This window comes from Sceloporus occidentalis, unplaced genomic scaffold (genome assembly GCF_023333645.1).
Source record: "Sceloporus occidentalis isolate IW3139 unplaced genomic scaffold, rSceOcc1.0.p SCAF_134, whole genome shotgun sequence".
NCBI classification, from domain to species: domain Eukaryota; kingdom Metazoa; phylum Chordata; class Lepidosauria; order Squamata; family Phrynosomatidae; genus Sceloporus; species Sceloporus occidentalis.
This window is the reverse complement of record NW_028317114.1, coordinates 1,663,993-1,691,800: the sequence shown is the minus strand read 5'-3', so window position 1 is coordinate 1,691,800 and position 27,808 is coordinate 1,663,993. Positions and strand designations below refer to the sequence as shown.

The following is a 27,808-nucleotide window of genomic DNA, read 5'->3' as shown; positions in this document are numbered from 1 at the left end:
AGAAAAAAATAAATAACTTGGGTTACCTTGACAAGATTTCCTTGCAAACCAGATATTTTAATTTCCTTTGCAATTTTTGTTCATTTACATCATTTTTTTTCCAGCTGTTGTAACAGAGATTTTTTTTACAATGATGAATGTTCTAGAATTCTCTAGCCTTAAATGTACAAACTTGTAACATTTCTGCCCTTGCTATGTGCAGATAAATGACGTCCTTTGTCTTGGACAAGCTGACAAGTTGTTTGTGTTCTAAAAACCAAGCTGTCATTATCGGAAACGTCCCTTTATCTCAGATTTCTTTAACATCCTCGGGTTTTTAACAATTTGATAGCTCAGCACTAGATGTTTTTAATAGTTTGTCAAAGGAATTAACATTACCTCATAAATTATTGCCTTTTAGCATTGCGTAAATATGGTGGATTTAATAGAGAAAGAAATATACATTAGTCATATCCCCTGACAGATTAGGACAATTCTTGGGATGGAAATATTCTGAAAATAAATTAAACTTTTGGCTAACCATACATCACAGTAATAAGATAAAAAGATTCCAGGGCCACTGGGATTTTTGCTCTTCATGGACAGGAAAGCGTATTAATCTACACTCTTGAAATTCGTTTGGAGCATATGAAACCAGTGATATATTCTGACCTAGGCGATTTAGCCTAGGCCTAGGGCTGGAAATCCAGGGGGCAGCAGCCCCTCTAGAATAACAAGCAGCCTGATACTCAATGGGCTGGTTAACAGCGACAACTGGCCCATTAACACTATTACCACAGTCCTCCATAGTTTCCTCCCCTGCCTCTTTTTGGTGTAATTTCCCAGGCCCCAGTAGTGTGGATGGTACAACAGGCAGGGCTGTCCTGAGTTAGTCATAGAAATGTTCCCAGAGTTAATATGTGGATGAATTGTCTGAGTGAGGGAGAGCATGAGTTAATATGTGGATGATTTGTCTAAATGAGGGAGAGCATGAGTTAATGTGTTTGTGTGTATCATAGATGTATAATTGTGGAAGGGCAAAGATGGCACTAGCAGGATGTTTGAGCCTTGGGGACCAAGATGGCACAGGCAGGGTGTATATGGGACAAAGATGGCAAATCTTATGTGTGTTATCTGGGTGCTGGCCAGGTTCTATGTGGGCAGCGTGGACGCCAGGGCTGACTTTGGGGTGTGCAACCTGTGATCTATGCCTGTAATTTAGGGGGTTTAAAATATACCTTTAATACTGTGTTTTTATGTGAATTCCAATTGACCTACACCTGCAAAGCTGGGTTTCTGTGTTATTCTTTAGATCCATATCTGCTATGCCATGTTTCCATACATTATTTATGTATACCTGCAAATACAGGGTTTGTATGTCTTGTTCAGTTGATTAATACGTGCAATGCTGTTTCCATGTATTTATTTGATCTATACCTGCAATGCTACATTTCATATATTATTATTGTATACCTGATTCTGTTTATTTGATATATATATATATATATGTTGGCAGCAGGGACTAATATTAATATATATGGCCAGCAGGGGCTAATATATATATATCAGCAGCAGGATCTAATATTAGGCCCTGAAATCATTTAGTGGAAAAGTTAAGGTATTGTGTTTAAAGGATTTCAAGGATAAGTCGTACTAAATTGTGGCTTCAGGCTTCCCATGTTGAATGATCAAGTATTGTATTGTCCAATAACAAAAGTATCATTCCATAGCACATTACTTTTGGCAATATATATATATATATATATATAGATACCGGTGTGTGTATATATATATATATGTTTTTTCAGTGGTATGATTTAATGGTGGAAATTATTAATGCCCCCCCAGTTTGACTGTGGTATCTTGTATGCCCCCCCTATATATTGTTTCTAGAGTCGCCACTGTGTGTATATGTGTAGTTAGCATGAGCGTGTATGTTTATGTCCGTGTAAGAGTGTGTATGGAAATGTGTGCCAATGTATATGTTAGGCAGAGGCGTATCTACTGAAAATAACACCTATGGCAAGCACTGAAATTGTGCCCCTGTCCAAATATCTTAAACCCATTTATTAGCCCCTGCTGCCCACATATATATAAATATTAGTCCCTGCTGCCGATATATATAAATATATATATAAATATAAATATATATATATATATATATATATATATAAATATTAGAGCCTGCTGCCGATAGCAGGTAAAGATCAACACATTAACACACAAACCCAGATCAATTGAAATTCACTTGTGATCTCAGCACTGAAGGTATATATCAAATAAACAGAATCAGACATACAAATCCTGTATTTGCAGGTATACAATAATAATATATGAAACGTAGCATCGCAGGTATAGATCAAATAAATACATGGAAACAGCATTGCAGGTATTAATCAACTGAATAAGACATATTAACCCTGTATTTGCAGGTATACATAAATAATGTATGGAAACATAGCATAGCAGATATGGATCTACAGAATAACACAAAAACCCAGCTTTGCAGGTACAGATCAATTGAAATTCACATAAAAACACGGCATTAAAAGGTATATTTTAAACCCCCTAAATTATAGGCATAGATCACAGGTTGCACACCCCAAAGTCAGCCCTGGCGTCCACACTGCCCACATAGAACCTGGCCAGCACCCAGATAACACACATAAGATTTGCCACCTTTGTCCCCAAATAGCCCAGCACAAGTCAACTTTGTCCCCAAACAGCCTGGCCTGTGCCATCTTGGTCCCCAAGGCTCAAACCTCCTGCTAGTGCCATCTTTGCACTTCCACAGTTATACATCTATGATACACACAAACACTTTTACAGTCATTCACTAATTCACACTTTCATTCAGACAACTCATCCCCACATTAACTCATGCTCTCCCTCATTCAGACAATTCATCCACACATTAACTCATGCTCTCCCTCATTCAGACAATTCATCCACACATTAACTCATGCTCTCCCTCATTCGGACAACTCACTCTCCCTCATTCAGACAACTCATCCACATATTAACTCATGCTCTCCCTCATTCCAACAACTCATGCTCTCCCTCATTCAGACAATACATTCACATATTAACTCATGCTCTCCCTCATTCACTCAAGGCATCCACACATTAATTCACACTATTTACTTAGATCTACCCCCTCTCCCTCCCTTGTCACTTTCTAACCCCTTTCCCTACTACCCTCTTCCTCAATATCTACCCCCTCTCCTTCCCTTATCACTTTCTACCCCCTCTCCCTCCCATATCACTTTCTACCCCCTCTCCCTCCCTTATCACTTTCTACCCTTTCCCCCTCCGTTTAAAAGCTGCTCACTGGAACCCCCTTTCAAATGGCGCCTATGGCACAAGCCATAGGTGCCATACCCTAGATACGCCTCTGATGTTAGGTACCAAGTGTTGGGGTGGGAATTACCTGCCCAACCCAGGGCCAGAAGTTGCCAGCCTCCCCTTTTCTTTGGACTTGAACTCCACATGGGCTCATGCCAAATGTTAGGTATATCACATATAATGTAAATTCCAAGGACGGATAAGCAAGGAAGGATTATATCTGTTCTATTGGTAATTCTTGTAAGAGTTTTTTTCTGATTCATTCTGATGGGTTTTCCTCCTAAAAAGAAATAACAGTCTCATCACGTTTATCTTCTACTCAGTGGAGTAAGGTCAACTTCCACTACAACACCATGTTCTGCTTTTCAGTTACTCTTTGTTCGTCATGTTGACACTAAAAAGGTAAACATTTTTACTATCCTGCTTGATGCTTTTGCTCTATATGCCATTTAGCATCTTGGTTTTGTAGGCTGGATGCAGCAGAAATTAATCTAGCTCTCTATGTTGAAACATATAATAATGTCTATGTACAGCTCTATCTATCTATGACTTACACATACAGGATCTCTCTGCACACATAAAAGGGATACTGTTGTATTGATTTAAGAAAAAAGTTTTTAAATCAACAAACCTCATTAGAATAAAATGTAGTCTCATATAAGGTTTCAAGACCTCAGAGATCCATTACATCTGAAGAATGGTCCAGAAATGTCTTGAAAGCTTATTTGATCCTCCATTTTGCTCCGTGAAAGCGACTCCAATACAAGGTATAACAAATTTATTTGATGTTTATGCAAATGTAACTCAGTAAATTGCTTTTAATTTGGCATGGTTCATTTTCTAAATTCGGGTGCTTCAGGTCTGAGCGTCATGTGATTTGGTAAGAGAAAAGGAAGGGCTGATTTCAGCTTATGACCTGTCTCCTGGCATGCCTCCTCAGAGTTCCTTTTGGATAAGACTATGTCACTTTCAGGATTCCAACACGGGATAACAATAGGAGGATGAGACATGAGAATCAATCCTTAAAATATCCTTGTTTACAAAGTAGATATCTATTGGAAGGGTCAGAGGTTTGCCCCATTTCATCCTCTTCCTTCTGATAGTGTGTTCAGTAGACTTGATAAAGAAAGAACTTTTGGTGGTAAATAAATTAAAACAAAGATAGAATATACTCACGCACAGTCAGTGGAGGGTGGAAAGAAGCAGATCAAGAGAGAGTTTCCAAGAGAAGGTCCACATCCAGTTTTGGTAGTTTGATCTTGAGTTATTGAGATGCTGAAGCTCCTTCTAGCTTTCTGCCTCTATGTAAGGCTGAAACCAGTGACCTCACTTGGTAAGTAATAATAATAATTAATGTGCACCGAATGGTAGTTGGTATAACATACACTCAATGGCTATTTTTGTGACTCCAAACTGTTTCTATTGTGAATCAGTTGAGACATAAGTAGATGTAAGTGGGCTACATTCACACAAAATCTTCCTCTGATGTTATGTATTTAATTTTAAAACATTTGGTGAAAAATGAGAATTGCCTTTTTTGTGTGGTACATTATTGTTCTGTAGCATTATTTTAAAAAGAGATTTCTTTGCACTGTGGAATACTTCGCAAATGAGTTTGCACATTTTCAGATCTATTTTTTTAGGAGACGTACAGGTTTATTTGCCTGTTTGCTGTGAAAGTGGTTTCTGTGTTTTAAATAACGTCTGGGGTCCTAAAGCATGCGCTTGTAACAATTTTTTTGTGTTGTCATACTAAAACTATTATTCTTATTAACACTTAACTTACTAAATTCGCTTACTTAATTCTCTGAAACAGAGGTGACTGGTGAACTCGGGCATACACACAAATGTAATTGATCCTGCTTGGTAATTAAAATTATTAGTTTAATTTAGAAGTCAGCCTACTAATTTTATCAGTAGTATTTTAACACAGTGCTAGTATAGCTAATTTAAATGTAATTTAGCATTAAGTTCATTCAGCTTTTGTTAGTTTAAAACTGATGATTTAAAAAAATCATAGTAAGTCATTTTTGAATTAAATAAGTGCTGGAAAATCTTGAAATAATGTGAGAAAAAGATCTTAGAATTAATGCAGATTGGTTTTATTTTCTTAATTACATACTTTAGCGAATGCTGTAATAAAATACTTCGGGGATTATGTAGTAAAGATGGAGTTTGCAGAAGAATTTAATTTTGTCTTACTGACTTGACTTTATTTTATACAAGGTAAACACCTTAAAGTGAGATTTTAGAAAGTCACCTCACTGATGGATCTATATGGAGTTTTTTTCCAATAATTATAAAGGGATTATCCTTTATAATTAGGATAATTAGGATAACTCACTCACATCTCTGTACATTGTAAAGGGACAATTTTAGCCAATTTTACCTAGAATAAGGGCCTTGTTTGTCCTGCCTAGTGGATTTATATAGCCAATAAGAAGTGATGTGTTTCAAGTGATCAAAGTGTCCTCTGCTAGGGAAAAACAGCAATAGGTCCAGTTTCCTCCTGGGTTTTTACCCTCAATGCAACCATAAATTACCAGATCTGTGTAAGGGAACTAATTAAATGCAGATTTTCCTTTCTTTTAGCTCTCGACCCATGTTCTGCATATATAAGCCTGAATGAACCATGGAGGAATACCGACCACCTGTTCAATGAATCCCAAGACAAACCTATGTGTGACAACCATCTGGAAGGAGAGTGGTATCGTTTCACTGGCATGGCTGGGGATGCTATGCCAACTTTTTGTATCCCAGAAAACCACTGTGGTACACATTCACCAATCTGGCTCAATGGGAGTCACCCCAGTGAATCAGAAGGTGTTGTGCAAAGGCAAGCTTGTGCTAGCTTCAGTGGCAACTGTTGCCAGTGGAACACAACTGTGGATATCAAGGCCTGCCCAGGAGGGTACTACGTCTATCGGCTAACTAAACCTGATGTGTGCTTCCATGTCTACTGTGGACGTAAGTTTTTAGCTTGATTTCATGTGTATTTTCCTTTTTTTAGATTTTTTTAACATGCAATTTTTTAACATTTTCCAGATTTCTATGATATATGTGACTTGATGGAGTGCAGAGGCACATGTTTGGATACTGGAGATTGTGTTTGTGGAGCTGGAACTGTTCTAGGACCCGATGGGCAAACCTGTCTTGGTAAGAAAACATTATCTGAAAGTGTCAACATAAGTAACAAATGATAATTAAAGAGATTCTGTTCAGTGCTTCTGATTACACCTTTTTTTTCTCTGTGCCAGTTTCAATTGTCTTTTAGGAGTACCTGCTTCTTCTACTGTCAGTTACCTCATCAGTTGCTGAATTTTCATTGTCTCTTCAAATTAAATGTTTGCACTAGCCTGATGGCAATTCGTACAGACCTAATTACAGCCACAGTAGAGTACAAACAATATGTACTGAAGCTGTAAACATAATAAATGAGACGTGTACATGAGAGTTAGCCATGTCACGTTTCTCAAATAAACCAAAGTGTGTATACCTGTGAAATATAACCATTACCTTTTTTAAAACTTAGATAATTGGTTTAATGTTTGTCAAAGTGAAGCAGTTCTTGGCAGATACATTATGTTGACAAAAATATTGGGACACCTGACTATTACATCAACAGGGACTTTTATGATACTGCATTCTAAATACATAGACAATGTTCCTGTTTTGTAGCTATAATAGCTTCCAATCTTCTAGGAAGAGTTTCTGCAAGATTGTGGAGTGTTTATTTGAGAATTTTAGTCCATTCATCTAGTGGAGCATTTGTGAGGTCAGGCACTGACATTGGATGAGAAGGCCAGGCTCTCAATCTCTTTTCCAGTTCACCCCAAAGTTATTTATGGGTGTTGAGGTCAGGGCTCTGTGCCAGCCAGTCAAGTTCTTCCACACTAAACTCATCCAACCATGTCTTTATGGACTTTGTTTTGTGCACAGTCATGTTGGGATAGAAAAGGGCCTTCTTGAAACTGTTCCCACAAAACTGGAAGCATAGCATTGTTCAAAATATGTTGGTATGCTGAAGGAGACAGAGATGTGTTTTTTCCTTTGCCTCTCTCTCTCCGTCCCCCAGTTCTGTGTACGCACACACATTGCATGCAATAAAAGCTGCTCTAAATTATAAAATAATCCTTGCTTGTCTGTAGAGGTAAATTAATCCACAGCCTTGCTTACAGATACTGATACAGAAGAACTTTGAGGTCCACAGGACACATGAGATTTGTACTTTTATTTAATTTTATTTAATGTAATAAAGTCTTACTTAATGTATGGAAAATTTACTTAACTGTGTGGGGGGGGGGGGGTATGTGGAACAGCCTCCCAGTAGAGGTCACTTGAGGTCCACAAAACCACTAAGACCTTTTTTTTCTTTTCCTCATCTTTGGCTCTCTCTAATATACGTTGGTTGAGATTTTTAAAGATATTATTAAAAGTTTCATTTTAGAGTGATCTGTTTTTTTTTTCTTTTGCTGTAGATAATCTTTTGCACCTTGTCCTTGATTGTTTTCTTGTGAAATTTGTGTTTGCTAATACTTAATAAGAAGCTGTTTTATGGGGCTCTGAATGCTTAACACATGTACCAACTTTGAACCTCAGCCACATTTTCAGAGAATGATAAAAAGTTTCATCGGGGATCGCCCTCGTTTTGGGAGATTCGTAAAAAGCAACTGAACAAATTTATACGAATTTGAAGTCTAAGATATATATATACATGGTACATGTGTTAAGCATTCAATAAAATAAACAGGTGCTGCTTATTAAGTATTAGCAAACACAAATGTATTTAGATATATGTATATATGTGTGTATATATATATATATATATATATGTATATATTTGTGTATATATATATGTATATATGCAAATTTTGGCTTGATTATTTACTTTGGGAAAGTTTTGCGCATTTCACAGTTTCAAGAATTATGTTTTTAATGCTGTATTTACTAATACACAATAACAATCGTATTTAATCAGAAGTAGGCGGAATAGAACTTTAAAAAAAAGAAAAAACAGACCACTTCCCATCCCTGAAGCAAACAATATTTTGCCATGTAAGTTACATTTTCTGTGTTTTAGGCCCTGTGCACTTCTAGTCTAATGTGTGTTATGATGGATAGAGGGTAGCTCTTGCAGTTAAATTAATAGTCTGTATCTCTGAGCTACATAATGGGCAGACATTAACAATGCATGCCTGTCACAAGAATATTTTTAGTTCCTATCTGCCAAAAAATCAGAGGCTGATTTATGGCACCTTTGCCATGAGATATGAGGCAGAAAAATAATTTTTCATCTGCTATTACTGATCCATTCATTTGACCAAAGCATATTAGAAAGATGTGAACATCAAGAGAGCTGGGACAGGGGAAATGAAATGAAATAAAATTCTGACTAAGGATTAAAACGGATGAAACGAATTGTTAGAGATATTGATGCAAAATCTATTATTTCCAAAGCTCTAGTGTCTTTTTAACACAAAATGCTATAGAAAATAAATGAAGTGCTTGTGTTACAAAAATGTAAAGGTATTAAGATGTTATGGAGTCATGCTATACATAGAGCGTGATAGAATGAACCATGTGACCCTAGGAAGTCTTATTAGAGAAATCTACTATGTGAAAAATATTACCCTGTAGTTTTAGCTGGTTTTGGTACTGATAATAAAACAACGCTTAACTGAAAGAGGATGTGTCATGGTGTCACATAAAATCCATGTATTTAGCAGTCGCATGAGTTATAAATACCGTAGTTCCTATTAGTTGAACGTTCAGCGCCGATATAGATGACAATATGACATTAACCTAAATCCTGGAATGTAGTAGACCCCTTTTATTCAGGGCATCCAGTATATTTGTGTTACTGATTTGTGGGTACATGGTACATGGTTGAGTCATTTGTGGCCACATAGTCTTATAGACAGGCCAAAGGCGCAACAGGTGAAGGATCAGGGTGCACAATTGCTGCACCTTCTACCAAACAACTGCGGTGTTTAATAGATTGTGAAAAGGGGGGCGTGGCTTGGATGGCGGCTGAGTAAGACGTGCGGTGCGGGAGCTCCTCCAACTCCTAAGCTATATTCAACCGATTTCGGCAGTTACCGGGATATTATCCACGGATCTACTTCTACCCACTGCGGGCATTATGTCGGCGAGCAAGATCAAGCCGTCGTCGGGCTCTGTTCCGGCTTTTTTCGAGCCCAAACCCAGACGTCGGGCCTCTTCCCGCGCCTTACCTACCATCCGTGACGACGCGGAAGACTCCGACGCTTCACAAGGCCCGGACGCTGGCCCCTTGCCACACTCACCTTCGCCTCCTCCGAGTGATCCAGGCGACGGCGTCTTAACCGTCACCGCCATGAAAAGGCTTCTGGACGAAATGCGCTGTAATTTTAAATCGGACATGGCGGACGCCTTATCCAAACTCCACGTGGACCTCCAAGAGCTTGGAACTCGCACATCCCATTTAGAGGACAAAATGGAAGAATTTTCTTCGGCACATAACACAGTGGCCGATGCGTGCACCTCCTTACGAGATGAGATTGACACGCTTAAACACAAATTGGGCAACCTGGAAGACCGTTCCAGACGCAATAATCTCCGCATTAGAGGCATCACTGAGGATATCACCGCGGACAAACTGCGCACTTACACCATCACTCTCATCCAAACCATCCTGAACCTCCCGTCCTCTGAAGACGTCCGAATTGACAGGATACACAGGCTACCTCGCCCGAGATGTGATACTACGCATTCACTTCTATGACTTAAAGGAACAACTCATGCTGAAGGTGCGTCATAAGCAAGATCTACCGGCTCAATACTCACACCTGCAATTTTTTCAGGACCTGTCACAACACACACTACATCAACGAAGGGCCTTCTCCTCCGTCACCTCTACTCTCCGAGCACACAAGATTCCCTACCGCTGGGGCTTCCCCACGCGCATCAACCTTTCCAAGGATGGAGTGGCTATCTCCATTGCTTCACCGTTGGAGGGCCTGCAGCTTCTTTCGGACTGGGGACTTGCCGTTTCATCGCAGGATTCGTCATCGCCGCGCACCGTCAGGACCCGCTCACCTGTTCCTGCATCCTCTCCGAAACACCTCCAGCTGGAGTGGGATACAGTCCCCACCAAGACGCCTGCTTCACTCACCTGATCTCACCACCGCCGGTATCCTTTTTCTGGTGACTGCCTAGCTATTTGACTCACACGCCATTCATACACGGTTGACTTTCCTTTTTTTTTCACACCACGACGTACATCGCCATTTTTTATTTTATTTTCTCACACTACTAGTTTAATTACGTCTCGGCTCTTTGGAGTTGGGGGTTCTCCTTCGCCGTTTCAGGGATTTCCCCTCCCCTTTCGATGGGTACCATGTTACGGTACACCTGGACGGGGTTCCCTCCCCCTTGTGGCGCCCATACACGTCCTGGGCTGCCAACTGCTGTTTGGCTACACGGCGCTTTTTTTTCTATGTTCTCACATTATGTTTTCAGTTTTTATTGTTCATGTCCTGATGGCGGTAAATTTTTTGTTTTACACTCACTCTGCATCATACACTTATACTTCGGTTGTCATACTCTGGGGTATCGTCTCTGCAGTCTGCACATGTTGCGGTACATACACACCATTTTCTTTTTTACAATTGCGCTTCTGGTATGTGGTCCTCAATTTTTATTTATTTTGTTTTGGGCATTGGACGCGGCTCTCCCATGTTGTACTGCCTTCTCTGGGGGTCTCCACCGTCTTCCACTATACGCTACACGACTTCACTTTAATATTCCATTTTTTTTCCTCATTTATTTATTTTCAACTTAATGTCCTCTCGTCAGTTATTATCCATAAATGCTAATGGCCTTAACACCCCACATAAGAGGAGGATGTTATTCTCAGACGCAAAAAAGGCCCACGCCCAAATTTTATGTGTGCAAGAGACCCATTTAAAACGCTCAAAGCCTGCTCACATGTACTCTAAAGATTTTCCATGGCAATTTCATTCCATGGCCTCATCTTGCAGGGCTGGGGTGTCAATTTTTGTCTCCCGACATGTATCTTTTCAACTACTAGACCAGATGGTGGACCCCCCGGGGACGGTTTTTATTCCTCAACTGCATTATCAACACAGTCACTTACACATTAGTTGCTTTTTATACACCTAATACCTCTCAATTACTTTTTTTTCAGAAGTTGCTCCGCAAAGCCACTTCTTTTAAGAAAGGTTCCCTTATCTTATGTGGTGACCTAAATGCTATATTTGACCCCATGTTGGATGCCTCATCTCCCCCGTCGGGCACCTATGGTAAACGTATACGTTCCCTGGCCGCTGCACTCACCTCCACCTTGCATTCCTATCAGTTATACGATGTGTGGCGTTTGTTTCACCCTTCGGAAAGGGATTACTCCTTCTTCTCTGCATTACACAAATCATACACGAGGATAGATGTAATTTTGGTTGAAAAGTTTCTTTTACAATCGATTCGGGACTGCTCTTTAGACGTTATTAGTTGGTCGGACCATGCCCCTTTATGTTTATCTTTTAGTAATCCTCACCCTTTCCGGGGCAAAGGTTCCTGGCGCCTCAACAACTCTCTGCTCTCCGACCCGGCTATAGTTGCGGAAATTCATTCACAGCTAGAATTATATTTTCAGGAAAACCAAGATTCGGCCTCATCGATTGAATCTTTGTGGAACGCACACAAAGCTGTTGTCAGGGGCAAGTTTATATCTATAGCGTCCCATCTTAAGCGAGAGAGAGAGAGGGAGGGGGATAAGCCTTCCCTTCTCCTCCAGTTATATGAATTAGAAAGGCTTAACAAACAAGCCTCGTCTCCTCAACTCATTTCAGACATCCAACAAGTTAAATCTCGGTTGGCGGCGATACAGGCCCAATTAACTGCCAAAATGCTCCTTTCCCTTCGCCAACGCTTTTATTCTAAGGGCAATACAGCTGACACGATGCTGGCGAATAAGCTCCGGCATGTGACGGCCCTGTCTCGTCCCCAATTTCTTTTCTCGGCCTCGGGCTCCACTCTAAAGAATCCTTCCCACATAGCTGAGGAATTTGCTTCTTACTATGCCTCCCTTTACAATCTCTCTGACGACACGCACACTCCCCAACTCACACATGAAGTCATTAACCGGTATTTAGATTCACTGACTCTCCCCACGCTTACTGCCGACATGCTCCACACCTTAGACTCCCCATTAGATATTGATGAGATTCGGGCAACAGTCTCTCAGATCAAAGCTAAGTCTGCCCCTGGTCCAGATGGTTTTTCTAGCCACTATTACAAGACTTTTTTTCCGATTCTGGGGCTGCACATTCTAAAACTTTTTCGCTCCTTTATGTCCACTGGCACTATTCCGACAGAAAACTTGCATGCCCACATAGTAACGTTACCTAAACCGGGTAAATCCCCTGACAAATGCGCACATTTTCGCCCGATTTCTCTCCTTAACACGGATGTTAAGCTTTATGCCAAAATTATTGCTAACCGACTTTCCTTACTCTTACCTTCCCTCCTCCATAATGACCAAGTAGGCTTTGTTAGACACCGACAAGCAGTGGACAATACCCGTAAATTTTTGGCATTATCTTGGGACGCAGCATGAACCTCTACCCCTGGCCTTTTCATTTCTTTTGATGCAGAAAAGGCCTTTGACCGTTTACATTGGGTTTTTCTTTCGTCGGTCCTTCGTAAATTTGCTTTTCCTCCTTCTATGATTCGCACTATCATGGCCTTGTACTCTACGCCTTCGGCGTCGGTTAATTTTTCTGGTTTTCTTTCTGCTCCTTTCTCTATTTCCAATGGGACGAGGCAGGGCTGTCCCCTTTCCCCACTGCTATATACCCTTGCTTTGGAGCCTTTGGCTCAAAAGATACGGTCCGATCCCCTTATAACTGGTTTTTCAGGACGCAGTGGTGATTCCTCTGTTCTTGGTTTGTTTGCAGATGATATATTGGCGGCAATTACAAATCCTTCCTCCTCTCTGCCCGCACTGCTGGAGCAATTCGATAGTTACGCCCGAGTCTCCTATCATAAGCTCAATATTAGTAAAACGCAGGCTATGCCTTTAAACTTACCTCTCTCGCTCTCTCGTTCCCTTCGCTCTACATATGCATTCGACTGGCGGAAAGATTATATCTCTTACCTAGGGATTAAACTCCCTAAAAATCTGGCTAAATTTAATATTTTTAATGCATTTCAGACATGGAAATCTATTCAAGGCGAGCTCCAGGCTTGGCGTTCGTTCGATCTTTCCTGGATGGGTAGGATAGCCTCAGTCAAGATGATGGTCCTTCCCAGGTTTTTATATGTCTTCAGAGCGGTCCCGGTCGTCATTCCACATAGTTTTTTTACACAAGTACAACACATTCTGAACGATTTCATTAACAGAGGAGGGAGATCGAGGATCTCGAGACAAGCTTTTTTTGCACCGCGCTTTAAAGGCGGTTTGGGGGCTCCCAATATTGAAGCTACTATAAGGCCTCTATCTTATCCCAGGCGGTTATTTTTCACTCCAGGGAGGATATTCCTAGTTGGGTGCCTCTCGAAAACTCCATGTTAGCCCCACTTTCAGTGAGTCAACTATTATGGCTACCCTCTCGCCTTCGCCCCACACTCCCTCCTCTTCCTCCCACCACAATATGCACGTTCCATGTCTGGTCTGCAGTGTCGCAGTTCCTGCCTGTCTTATCCTCCATCACGAAGGCCACCCCGCTAACTTCACTCATGTGCCTCATCCCGGACCTAGACATACGCTATTGGAATTTTTCACAAGCCCTTCGTATAGGGGACTTATTCCACAAACAGGACATGTGTACATTCACTGACATCCAAACACGATTGTCCATCCCGTCACGCGACTTTTATAAATATCTTCAAATCAGGCATCTACTAAACTCCCGCTCTAAATCTCCCCCAGTTGATATTGTTTCATCTCATCCTATAGTTCGTTTATGTTGTAGGTCCTCTCCAAAAAGAGGTATGTTATCTATTTGCTATTCTGCACTCATTTCCCGTATGTGGGACCACAAGCTTCCTCATATGTTTGCCTGGAAGAAGGAACTTGGCTCCTCCTTTCCGCTGGAACGGTGGCTGGCATCTGAGGAGGCTATGAGGGGAGTCACACACTGCACTAACCACCTTGAATTGCAGAAAAAAATTGTTTGCAGATGGTATCTCACCCCGCTTCGCCTTTCCCATTTATTTCCTTCCAGTTCACCTTCATGTTGGAAGGGATGCCAGGATGTTGGCTCTATGTTGCATGTCTGGTGGTCGTGCCCTTCTATTTTGGCCACCTGGCAAAAAATATTCACGTTCATCTCCTCCTCTTTGGGTGTGTACCTTCCCCTCGAACCTGAGATAGTCTGGGAACATATGTAAAATAGCTATGTGGACTCTCCCACCCGTAAACTTATTATCCATATTTTTTTGGCCATGAAATCCCTCATAGCTCGTAACTGGAAATCTCCTACTACACCTCACATGTCAGACATTCTTGCAATACTGGAGAGGGTCCATGTTCTGGAAAAATTTTCTTTTATTAATGATCTACAGCTTCCTTTTTATGATAAAATATGGTCCCCATGGCTCCGACACAAGTCGGAGCCTTGCTGGCATTCTTAACGTGTGGTGTGTCGGGGTTTGATGTGGAGAGTCGCGTCCGGTCCGCAACACTTTGTATAATTTCTTTATTGTGTGTATTGACGGAACTGTGTTATGATTTAGTGACCAACATATGCTTACCGCTTGTGCCCTTGCGATCCGAGTCTGTCGTGCTCATTTATTGTGAGCGCCTATTCGCGTATCATTCGACCACAACACCCTGCCATTGGGACATCTTCTATTTCTGTTTTTGATTATTGTCCTATGTTTTCATCATGGTTCTATTTCCTTCACATGTGTGGAATAGCGCCGTCTCCTCGCTCATTACAATGCACTGTTTACTTTTCTGTACTCGCACTAACTGCTTGTTTTAATCGATCTGTACCATCGGCCTTGTGTCGCAAGTGTTATGTTGTAACCACTTCGCTTTCCATGCATTTTCGTATGAAAAGGAACTATAAAACAATAAAAAATTTAAGTTAAAAAAAAAGAAAAAATAGATTGTGAAAAGCGGGGTTGTGAACTGGAGTAGAGCCGTGTAAATACACATTCATCCCCTTCTTGAAGGACGTGTAAAAGGGCTTTTCATATGACTGATAATTGCAACTAGGTTCATGGAGAGCTAGGCCTTGGGTTTGGCTCAGTCTTATGTAAGCATTTTTCACCACAAGCCATCTTGCCAACTTCGATCGAGCCCTGTTAGACATAGTATTATATAGCGACTGATATAGGGAGTCAAAATGGGATTTTAGATTAAAGAATATATGAGCAGAGGTACCGAGATTAAAGGAGGACTAAAATTGATGAAAAGGTACACAAAAAGGACAAACATATTGATATATGACATATTGCTTTAAGTAACTACCCAAACAGAGCAGTTGAGTTCTTTCATGGCCTGATAATAAAAAAAAGCAGACATGAATACATGGTTTCTTGCCAGACAATGAACTTTGCGTACAGGAACACAAGGAGGGAAAACATGGCTAATTAGTAGCTCATTAAAAAACAAAAAACAAAAAACAAAACAGTAAGTAGCAGCTAATCATGAGTTGAGAATGAAATGGATACCTAGTGGGACACCGCTGTGATTATAATTATTTACATTTTTGTTTTAGATGAAAATGAATGTGAACAAAATAATGGTGGGTGCAACGAGATTTGCGTAAACCTGAAAAATTCTCACAGATGCGACTGCGGAAAAGGACGGGTCCTGGGCAGCGATGGAAAGACATGTGAAGGTACAACATATTTATTACTACACACGTTGGTAACCTGCTAAGAGCATAATATTTCATGAAATGAAAAGTGGTGAGACCAGCTCTGCTATTCTCAGCTACTAAATAAATAAATACATACAATTTCCCTTAAACATCCTCAAGAACTATTTAAAGGTAGCTTGTTTTAAAGAGACCTCTAGCTATCTCTGGAAGTCTGGGAGTGTTTTCAGGGTTTGGGCTAGGCCCCTTGGATCCAGTGAAGGGTAATGTTACTGCTACAGCATACAAAAAACATTTCAAACAATTGTATGCTTTATTTTTGGGGTACTAGTTTGGGAAACACCTTTCCTGTTCCAGGATAACCATGCCCATGAGCACAAAGCAAGGTCCATAAAGATAGGGTGAAGAGGAACTCTAATGGCCCTGACCTTAACCCCATTGAACACCTTTGGGATGAATTGAAACACCGGTAGTCTTCTTGTCTAACATCAGTGCCTAACCTGATCCTTTGGCTGATGGGACACAAATTCACAAGAACATTCTTCAAAATCCCGTGGAAAGCCTTCCCTGAAGGGTGGTGGCTGTTATAGCTGCAATCCGGTGCTGGTGACTCCATACAAATGCCCATGGTTTTGGAATGGGATGTACAACAAGCTCATATAGGAAATTGTAAGGTGTCCATTTGGTTATATAGTGTGTGTATGTATCTATATGTATGTGCTCTGAAGCCTCTCCCCTGCCTCTCCAGCTTCCCCGCTTATCCTTCCAGCCCCTTCCTGCCATTTCTGCTCTTACATAATCTCTCCACTCCTCTCACTCTCCCTTCCCGCACTTCTCTTACATAATCTCTCCACTCCTCTCACTCTCCCTTCCCGCACTTCTCTTACATAATCTCTCCACTCCTCTCACTCTCCCTTCCCGCACTTTTGTACTTAGACCTGCTCTTTCCCAAACCTTTCCTATACCATCCAGCTCTCTTCTGATTCTTCTACCCTTGTTATGACCTGCCCCTCCCTTACTTTGATCAATCAGTCAAAAACATAAAAATAAATACAAACTCAGAGAAGGAAGGCTTGCATCCAAAAGTTACTATAGACAGGAACAGTGTTTAGGACATCTATAGTAAATGACTCCCATGCGGGTTGTTTTATTTTTGTTTATTTGTTTTTTTAAAGAAGGATAGTCCCACTTGGTCATCCAAATCCCTCCTGTCCATCCTCAGTCAACTGGTATACTTCAATCAAGAGGTCACTAATTATAGGAATAAGTGGTACTGATCTAGGAGATCCAGTTACATCCTAATATTTGAAATGGCCATAGATGGAAACTTTATTTAGAAGTATGACTAGGGAGTGTAGATCTCATAAAAAGTACATTATTGTGACATTTAGAGCTGTAGATACACTCAAACCCAGAAAACAGAGCCCTCAGGAGAGCAAAGAAATTAGTTTTTTATATTTTATATTCTTTATTAAGAATTTTTTTCTTTAAAACATACATATAACATATGAAAAAGCCAATTATCTTCATATATCTCCACATCTACATATATCCTTGATAACAACAACAAATCACATACATTTACAAAATATTTGTCTGCCAAAGGGTCTCCAGGAGAGACCAGGGAGGTATCAGGGAAAACCAGAACCGATATCAAATCTTACGTGGCTTGTATACTCAGATGCTCAAGCGTTTAAATTCCTTTCATCCATAATTTTCACACTCTTTCCATATTTTTCTTGTTTTTAAAGAGGAGCCAATTATCCAATTAACCCCTCTTTCCATTGTCGATATTTTAATTCCGCTTTGTTGCAGGGAAAAATAATGGTCTTTATTCGACTTTCTGGATATCAATTGTTTTGCAGCCTATAAACATTCGATCTATATTTCCTTTTGGAGTACACCCAAGATGCAACAATAATAGGATCTATTTATTTCCACATTAGCGATACTTTTTAAAATATTTTATCACATTGTGCCAGAGTTTTTTTTACTTTTCTACAACTCCACCACATGGAGATAAGTGCCTTCCGTCATCTTACATACTGAGAGCATTGATTTGGGTCCTGAGGAGGCCTTGTTTGTTTTGTGGGGACTCTTTGGAGCTATGGCTTTATATTGAGTTATTATAACAGTACTTCTAAGACAACAGAGCCCAATTATTTTTTATGGCAAAAAAACATTTTTTTATTAGTTTATATATCATTTTACAAATATCTCTCTCCATCTCTCATGTCCCGTATTACTAATTGCTTGTCTGCTATTTCTTCATGGATGTCACAATGCTACCTGAAACTTAATCTTTCTAAAACTGAACTCATTATCTTCCCTCCCTCCATCTGTACTCCACTACCTGAATTCTCTATCACCATTAACAACCCGACTATCTCTCCTACTAACCAGGCCAGATGCCTTGGGGTCACCCTTGACTCAAACCTCTCCCTCATCCCTCACATTCAGTCCCTCGCCAGATTCTGCCGCTTGCACCTAAAAAACATCTCTCGTATCCGCCCATTCCTCACCCAAGAATCCATAAAAACTCTGGTTTATTCACTTATCATTTCCTGTCTTGACTACTGCAACACTCTTCTGGTTGTCACTCCACTGTCTCGACTCTCTCCTCTACAGTCTATCCTAAATGCCGCTACTAGGCTCATCTTCCTTGCACGTCGCTCCTCTTCTGCTTCCCCCCTCTGTGAAACTCTCCACTGGCTCCCAATTACCTTTAGAATTAAATTTAAAATCCTGGTACTGACATATAAGGCCATCCATAATACTGTTCCTCCATACATTTCTGCACTCATTAGCAAGTACTCTCCTACTTGATCCTTACGTTCTTCCAATGGGCTAAGGCTCTCCTCCTCACTTATCACCTCTTCCTTTTCCCATCTACAAGATTTCACTCGAGCTGCCCCATATCTCTGGAATCTACTCCCAAGGAACCTTCAGCATTCACTCTCCCTCCTGACATTCAAGAAACATCTAAAAACCCACTTCTTCAGAGAAGCCGCACCATCTTAGCTGCTAGAACTTCCTTGTCATCGATACAACCACCACACTACCTCTCACCCTTTCTTTGTGCCTTCTGTTTGTCACCCCATTTCCCTCTAGATTGTAAGCTTGCGAGCAGGGCTCTCTCCACCAAATGTATCGGTTTGTCTTAGTCTGTCAATTCTCGTCTTGTCATATCCCTTGAATTTATGTATTGTATTAAGCACTGCGTAAACTGTTGGCGCTATATAAATAAAGGATAATAATAATGATAATACAGGCAATAGATACAAAGATGGCTACAAAGGAAAATGCATGTTAACTATATTATACAATTGTATTATTAATAATAACAATAAAGTATTGTAGATCGAGAAACTTGTTTTGAAACATATTCAAAAATGTATCTTTCATGTATTCAGTCCTTTAAATTAATTTAATAATTTCAATAATTTAATTAAGTCTATGAAATGTAAACGCTTTATGCATTAGGTAGTTCTCACTTAAAGTGCTTGGTGACTTAGACATAAGAGGGGACTGGGCAGGCAGGCAAGCAAGTAGTCTCCCCATGAATCCGTCATATCCCGACTCCCAAACTCAAACCTACCCCCATGTGTCCTCAGCCTCAGGAGGTTAACATGACATTCACAATTGACTCAAGCATTAGAAACCTCATTCATAATACTGTTGGATAAACAACTGTAAAACCCTCAGAGGAAAGAATACAATTACATACTTGATAAAGCTCACTTGCTTAATATGTTAGAGAGGCTAATTAATGCATTTATGTTCAATTATGTGATACCACTTTTAAATTTCTTAGTTTGGAATATTTCATTTTGTCCACTGACTAGCTATTTTTTTTTATCAGATATTGAAGGATGTCATAACAGCAATGGAGGCTGCAGTCATTCCTGTGTACCCATAGGTGACACATACCAGTGCCAGTGCCCAAGGGGGCTGGTCCTGTCTGATGATAACCACACCTGCCAAGGTACAGGAAAACATGTTTTCACTTTTTTTCACATTCGTACTTAGGTAATATTTTAAGGAAAATAAATGGAAACATATTTGATTATAAATCATACATTCCTATGAGAAAAGTAAAACCATTGTTAGATTGCCATTGGGTATAACTGCCTAGTATGAAGAAGACTAGATGGGAGTTTGATGCGGATGGGAATTGAGAACCAGTTTTGCATTGGGACAGAATTATCTTTTTAATATCACCATGTACTTGGTGACAAACGTGTCATACTGTGCAATATCAATCCTTTGTTCTTATTAGTGTTGAGCTTTGGATTGTGGTAGCAGTCCAAAAGTCCGTGCTATGATTATGACATCTTTGTATGATAAGCAGCTCTTCTTTCTACAAAAAAACCAACCCACTCCCAGATTTAGTTTTCTTTTAACCCTCTATCTAATGCAACACATGTTGAGTAAGCCTATTTTAGCCCTAGTCAGTGTCATCTTTAACACTGAAAAAGAAGCAGCTGCTTCAGATCAAAACTTACCTTAGGGGGCCACGGCAGCTGTCTCAGGGTTACCTCAACAGCTTCCATAGTCTGAGGGAGGTCACTGATGCCCTATTTTTAACCCGCTGTGATAGAATAGGTAGAGCTTAAACATGTAAAACAAGAGTGTGAGCTCTTCTATTGTACTTCAGAGCAGTAAACATTAGCAACAATTTTAAAGAATTTTTAACAAGTTTAACCTCTGTATTCATCTAAAATGTGTATAAAATATAGAATTGCAACTCTGTCATCAAAGGCATTCTATTTTCATTCCATGTTCAACATATGAACATAAGACTGTGCCAATTACCGTATTTGCTCGATTATAAGACGAGGTTTTTTCCAGAGCAAATGCTCTGAAAAATACCCCTCGTCTTATAATCGGGGTCGTCTTCTAATCAGACCCCAAAAAAATGGCTGGGGCCATGCTGCTTACCGGTCGCGAGCAGCGTCTCTTCCGTTAGAAGCAGGAGGACAGGAAGCTTGTAGCTTCCTCACAGAACTCTTTCTCCCCCTCCCTCCTCTGGGGGCGGGGCCAGAGAAGTTGCTGGTACAGCCGGTCCCCTGCAGAAGTCTTCGAGTGAGAGATCTGCAGTTCAGGTAAGGGGGTGGGGGAGGGTTTTGGGGTAAGTATGTGTGATTAATGTGTGAAGTATGTGTGATTAATGGAATGAATGAGTATTTAAATGTTTGTGAATGTGTGTTTGTGTGTGATAGCATGGATGTGTAAGGGGGGTGGGGGTTGTAGCATGGCATAGGGAGGCTGTAATCCCACTACTATCATCCCCAGGTTCCAGCATGTACTGGCTGCCTTGGCTTGATAGGAGTGTGATTGCTGTTAGCAGCAATCACACTCCTATCAAGCCAAGGCAGCCAGTACATGCTGGGTTAAAAGGCATATCATGGGGCTGAGTGGCATATAGGGGGTTAAAATGCATTTCTGGACCTCCAGAAATGCATTTTAACCCCCTATATGCCACTCAGCCCCATGATATGCATATATACCTCCAGAAATGCATTTTAACCCCCTATATGCCACTCAGCCCCATGATATGCCTTTTAACCCCCTATATGCCAGAGTGGCATATAGGGGTATAAGGCATATCATGGGGCAGAGTGGCAAATAGGGGGGGTATAAAGCATTTCTGGGGGCAGAGTGGCATAACTGGGGGGGGCAGGTTGGCAAATAAAAGGAAATTTAAAAAATATATTTACATGAATTAATATTTACTGGTAAAACTTTTTTTCCTATAGGGTCGTCTTATATTCAGGCTTTTTGTTTTTTTCCTAAATTAATATTTTGATTTTGGGGGGTCGTCTTATAATCGGGGTCGTCTTATAATCGAGCAAATACGGTACTACTTAATATGTCAGGTCATAAGGGATAAAAAATTGTGCACAATGGGTAATATCAACCATCTAATTATGTTTCTACATGAAACAGAACAACGTGACACAGGAATCACTATGATATACCAGGGGGCTTTCATGAGCACACATGTATCAAAATAAAAATAGTATTTCTTTCTAGTAAACTAAGATTAATACCCAGGGTATCCATGACTCCAACATAAGCAAGACGCCAAAAAACCTGAAACAGAATGTTGAAAGAATATGTGGTGTCAGTTTATATTCAAAGTACACTCACTGGCCACTTTATTAGGTACACCTGTTCAATTACTTGTTAACACAAATACCTAATCAACATGGCAGCAACTGAATGGATTTAGACATGTAGACGTGGCCAAGACAACTTGATGAAGTTCTAGTGAGCGGCAGTTGTGTAGATGAAAATGCGATGTTGATGTCAGAGGAGAATGGGCAGACTGGTTCAAGATGACAGAAAGGAAACAGTAACTCAAATAACCACTCGTTACAACCAAGGTATGCAGAATACCGTCTCTGAACGCACAACCTGTCCAACCTTGAAGCCCATGGGCTACAGCAGCAGAAGACCACACCGGGTGCCACTCCTGTCAGCTAAGAACAGGAAACTGAGGCTACAATTTGCACAGGCTCACCAAAATTGGACAATGAAAGACTGGAACGTTGACTGGTCTGATGAGTCTCAATTCAGATTCAGGTGGCAGGGTGAGACTTTGGCATAAACAACATGAAAGAACAGGTCCATCCTGCCTTGTATCAACGGTTCAGGCTGCTGGTAGTGGTGTAATGGTGTAAGGGACATTTTTTTGGCACACTTTGGTACCATTTGAACATTGTTTGAACTCGACAGCCTAACTAAGTATTGTTGCTGACCATGTCCATCCCTTTATGACCACAGTGTACCCATCTTCTCAAACTGGTTTCTTGAACATGACAATGAGTTCACTGTGCTCCAATGGAATTCACAGTCACCAGATCTCAATCCAAAAGACCACCTATGGGATGTGGTGGAACGGGAGATTTGCATCATGGATGTGCAGCCGACAAATCTCTAGCAACTGCATGATGCCATTATGTCCATATCTCTGAGGAATGTATCCAGCACCTTGTAGAAGGTATGCCCCGCAGAATGAAAGCAGTTCTGAAGGCAAAAGGGTGTCCAACCCGGTACTAGCAAGATGTACCTAATAAAGTGGCCAGTGAGTGTTATATATCTTTAATATGTAAGGAGTGATTTTGTAACAAAACGACTCATTTATGACAGACATCAGTTCGGTATCTGTAGGTTAATGTAAACTATTTGGTGGTCTTTTACTAAATCAGCCATGGCAATTACCATTAGTTGTTTTTTCTCACATGACTCTTCTTTGCTTAAAAATATAAAGAGTAAAGAAACATACTTTTCTACATTGAAATATTCACCACTACTGAATATATTTCACAGTTCCTGTCTTGTGCAAACCCAGCTCCATAGAAGTAGCTGTTCCTAAGGATCTAGTTGGAGGACTGGAACTATTTCTGTCCAATTCATCCTGCAAGGGAGTGTCAAATGGAACCCATGTCAACGTCAATTTCAACCTGAAGACTTGTGGAACCACCATCAATGTGTGTAGCCACAATATATTATTATATTTTTTTTTTTTGTCACAGATAAACATCTAGTGGTATTCCATAATTCATAATTAATAGCCAAGTAATTTTGGAACCATATATATTGTTACATATTTATAAGATGAAAAAAATATAATTTTTTTTTCCAGGCTTTGTTTTCCCAGATTTCCCAGGATAAATTAAGTTTGCCATCTGTTAAATTAATTTGCCAGGCCTGGGGCAAGTATAGTTTGTGAGACCTAATCGCCCTAAGGATTACCTCTCTCTTTCAAGCTCATGGTCTCTGCAGGTATGAGAAAAGTATGGGGCTTGGACATGACACAATATTACAGCACTCTGCTTTGTGAAAACTTGGAGAAACCATTAGCTGAGGAAGAGCAGTCAGCAGTGGCCAGAACATGAAACCATCACTGGATCTCTTAAATCAAAATGTTAATTATGACTTGTTTTATGGGCCTAAATTATTTTCCCAAGTTTTTGTTTTAGTAAATAATTTTAGTAACAATTTTCCAGCTGTATTGTCAGCAGGGCCGGCCCAAGACAAAATGCTGCCTGGGGCGAAGTTTAAAATGCCGCCCCCCCCATTATCTACCCTTCCTCTCCCTCCGTCCCTGCCCCCCCCCCATTATCTACCCTTCTTCTCCCTCCCTATTATCTACCCCCCCCTTGTACTTACCGTATTTGCTCGATTATAAGACGAGGTTTTTTCCAGAGCAAATGCTCTGAAAAATACCCCTCGTCTTATAATCGGGGTCGTCTTCTAATCAGACCCCAAAAAAATGGCTGGGGCCATGCTGCTTACCGGTCGCGAGCAGCGTCTCTTCCGTTAGAAGCAGGAGGACAGGAAGCTTGTAGCTTCCTCACAGAACTCTTTCTCCCCCTCCCTCCTCTGGGGGCGGGGCCAGAGAAGTTGCTGGTACAGCCGGTCCCCTGCAGAAGTCTTCGAGTGAGAGATCTGCAGTTCAGGTAAGGGGGTGGGGGAGGGTTTTGGGGTAAGTATGTGTGATTAATGTGTGAAGTATGTGTGATTAATGGAATGAATGAGTATTTAAATGTTTGTGAATGTGTGTTTGTGTGTGATAGCATGGATGTGTAAGGGGGGTGGGGGTTGTAGCATGGCATAGGGAGGCTGTAATCCCACTACTATCATCCCCAGGTTCCAGCATGTACTGGCTGCCTTGGCTTGATAGGAGTGTGATTGCTGTTAGCAGCAATCACACTCCTATCAAGCCAAGGCAGCCAGTACATGCTGGGTTAAAAGGCATATCATGGGGCTGAGTGGCATATAGGGGGTTAAAATGCATTTCTGGACCTCCAGAAATGCATTTTAACCCCCTATATGCCACTCAGCCCCATGATATGCATATATACCTCCAGAAATGCATTTTAACCCCCTATATGCCACTCAGCCCCATGATATGCCTTTTAACCCCCTATATGCCAGAGTGGCATATAGGGGTATAAGGCATATCATGGGGCAGAGTGGCAAATAGGGGGGGTATAAAGCATTTCTGGGGGCAGAGTGGCATAACTGGGGGGGGGCAGGTTGGCAAATAAAAGGAAATTTAAAAAATATATTTACATGAATTAATATTTACTGGTAAAACTTTTTTTCCTATAGGGTCGTCTTATATTCAGGCTTTTTGTTTTTTTCCTAAATTAATATTTTGATTTTGGGGGGTCGTCTTATAATCGGGGTCGTCTTATAATCGAGCAAATACGGTACCTTTCAGCAGTCCTGCGGTGAGTCTCCCTGTTTGGTCTCAGTGCCGGCTTGTAATGTTAAGCCCCGGAAATGACGTCATCTTCCGGCGCTCAGCATTACAAGCCGGCACCGAGATCGAACAGGGAGACTCGACGCAGAGGAGAGAGGGACGCCGAGCGGGTACTGACAATTTGGTAAGTGAAAACCACTCGTCGCCCCTCTCTCTCTCTTCCGCTTTAAAAACAAAAAAAGGGCTTGGGGCGGCAAAGTGCCGCCCCTTCAAAAGTGCCGCCTGGAGCAGTTGCCCCACTCGGCTCCATTGTCGGGCCGGCCCTGATTGTCAGTAAACATTTAACATTAAAGAAAAATATAACAGAGATGGGCTACATTGCCAAATGATACCAATCAAGTCTTTGTCCTAGAAACCTTTATAGAAAAGAAATATATTGAGTACTTCAATTAAGTTTCATTATTATTCTTTCTGAATTTCCAGGTAGTAAGTGATAAAATTATTGCCACTAATCTTATTACGGGAATGCCGAAGCAGACTCCAGGCAGTAATGGGGATGTAATCATTCGCACCAGCAAGCTCCTTATCCCAGTGACCTGTGAGTTCCCCAGACTATACACAATATCTGAAGGCTATGTACCGAATCTCAAGAACTCACCACTGGAAATAATGGGACACAATCGAGGATCCTTCCCTTTTACCTTGGAGATATTCAAGGATAAGGATTTCGATGAGCCATATAAAGAGAACTTGCCGGTGCTTAAACTTCGAGACTCGCTTTACTTTGGCATTGAACCCTTAATGCGTGTGAATGGACTGGAAACGTTAGTGGAGAGCTGCTATGCCACCCCAACATCAAAATTTGACGAGATTCTGAAGTATTATTTGATCCAGGATGGGCAAGTGCTTTATTCTTTCTACTAATCTATAGGATACAATTTAAGCAAGCACTGGACGGGCTTAAATCTATCATAGACCTAGCAAAAAAAACTAATAAAGCTTGTAGTTTTACAGAAAGCAGGCTATTAAATTCAATGTTTTTCTGTTTCGATAACAAATATTTATTTAAGCTCGAGAAAGCATTGGGAGCACAATATTCCAGCTACGCTTAATACAGAATGATACCAAGTAATATAAAAGAAACACATTACTCTCTAAATTGCTGTGTGCCTTGTATACTTTTAAAATTATTACACGTATTATACTTTCTTTCCGTTTTCTTTCCAGTTGGGAAACTGGTTTAAATTATATATATTTTATATTGCTCTTAATATTTTAAAAAGTATTTATGTCCAGTGCCCTGTTTATTTTGTGTTTTATTTTTTTGGTTATATGGTAGACTGTAATTTCATTTCAGAGCCATGTATATAAACTGCTACTAATGAACTTAAAATATCAGAGAAACTAGATAGAATTTGCAGGGAAGAACTACAGGTATAAAACGAGTAATTATTAACTATGTTAATGTAATGTAAAATTAATTATTTTAACTTAGAATGGATCTTATATTTTTAAGTACAATTTTCTTAACTGATCCTTTTCCTTATTTATTTTATTTATAGATGTGTTTCAGATGAGAGTGTGAAGCAATATACATCAAAGGATCATCTTGCAAAGCACTTTCAGGTCCCGGTTTTTAAGTTCGTAGGAAAAGATAACAAGGTAAATAGAAAGGAACTATACTGTGACTAACGCTTATTTAAGTAACCAAACATACCTATGCATAGTTTCACTTTTGTTTTGAGAATTGTACTTCCCAGCATGTGGGCCCAGGATCTTATGAACCATGAATAATTCAATGTTAAATATCATATGTCTTTTGTGTGTGGGGTTTTCTTTTGTTTTATTTGAGACGATAACCAGGTTTTATACCTAAACCAGTGGGGTAAAATTATTTTATGACATTAATAAATATAAGTGCGCACTATACCAACATAACGGTAGACAAGTAATAGGGTACTATCTTTAAATGTGGTGGTCTGGTTTTAAGATAATGGGTGGCTACCTGAATCTTTTTTTGATCATTTTATTGAAATTCTACAGTAGCCACAAGAATGTCTAGACTATGAAGGGGTTGTGGTGCTATTATATATATTTTTTTTTCTCTCATTGTAGAAGGGCACAGTAAGGGTAGCAGTTGTATAAAATACAACTCTGGCAGGCTGAGCCAAGTACCTGCCAAGTATCCCATATTTGTCCTATTTCAACATTGATCTGTGGCAGTGCAGAATTTCAGAACATTTTTTTTTTTTCTCCCCGTCAGGAAGTGTTCTTACACTGCCAGGTCCTTGTATGTGGTGCAACAGATGAACGATCTCGATGTGCACAAGGATGTCGCAGGCGCATGCGCAGACAAGCAGAAATGGCAGAAGGAACTAGCCACCTGGCTAACCATATTCTTACTGGGGGACCTATTATTATAGACATGGAAGAGTAG

The 27,808-nt window shown here is 40.4% G+C and overlaps 1 protein-coding gene across 1 annotated transcript; it reads left to right on the top strand.

Moving 5' to 3' along the window:
- Positions 1-342: 342 nt before the first annotated feature.
- On the top strand, positions 343-27,808 carry LOC149281358 (oncoprotein-induced transcript 3 protein-like). The gene is made up of 10 exons (XM_089499387.1): positions 343-354; positions 4,606-4,657; positions 5,917-6,291; positions 6,370-6,480; positions 16,053-16,175; positions 20,017-20,139; positions 23,490-23,650; positions 25,855-26,270; positions 26,934-27,033; positions 27,635-27,808. Exons 1-10 carry the CDS (start codon positions 343-345, stop codon positions 27,806-27,808), a joined length of 1,647 nt encoding a protein of 548 aa, XP_089355513.1.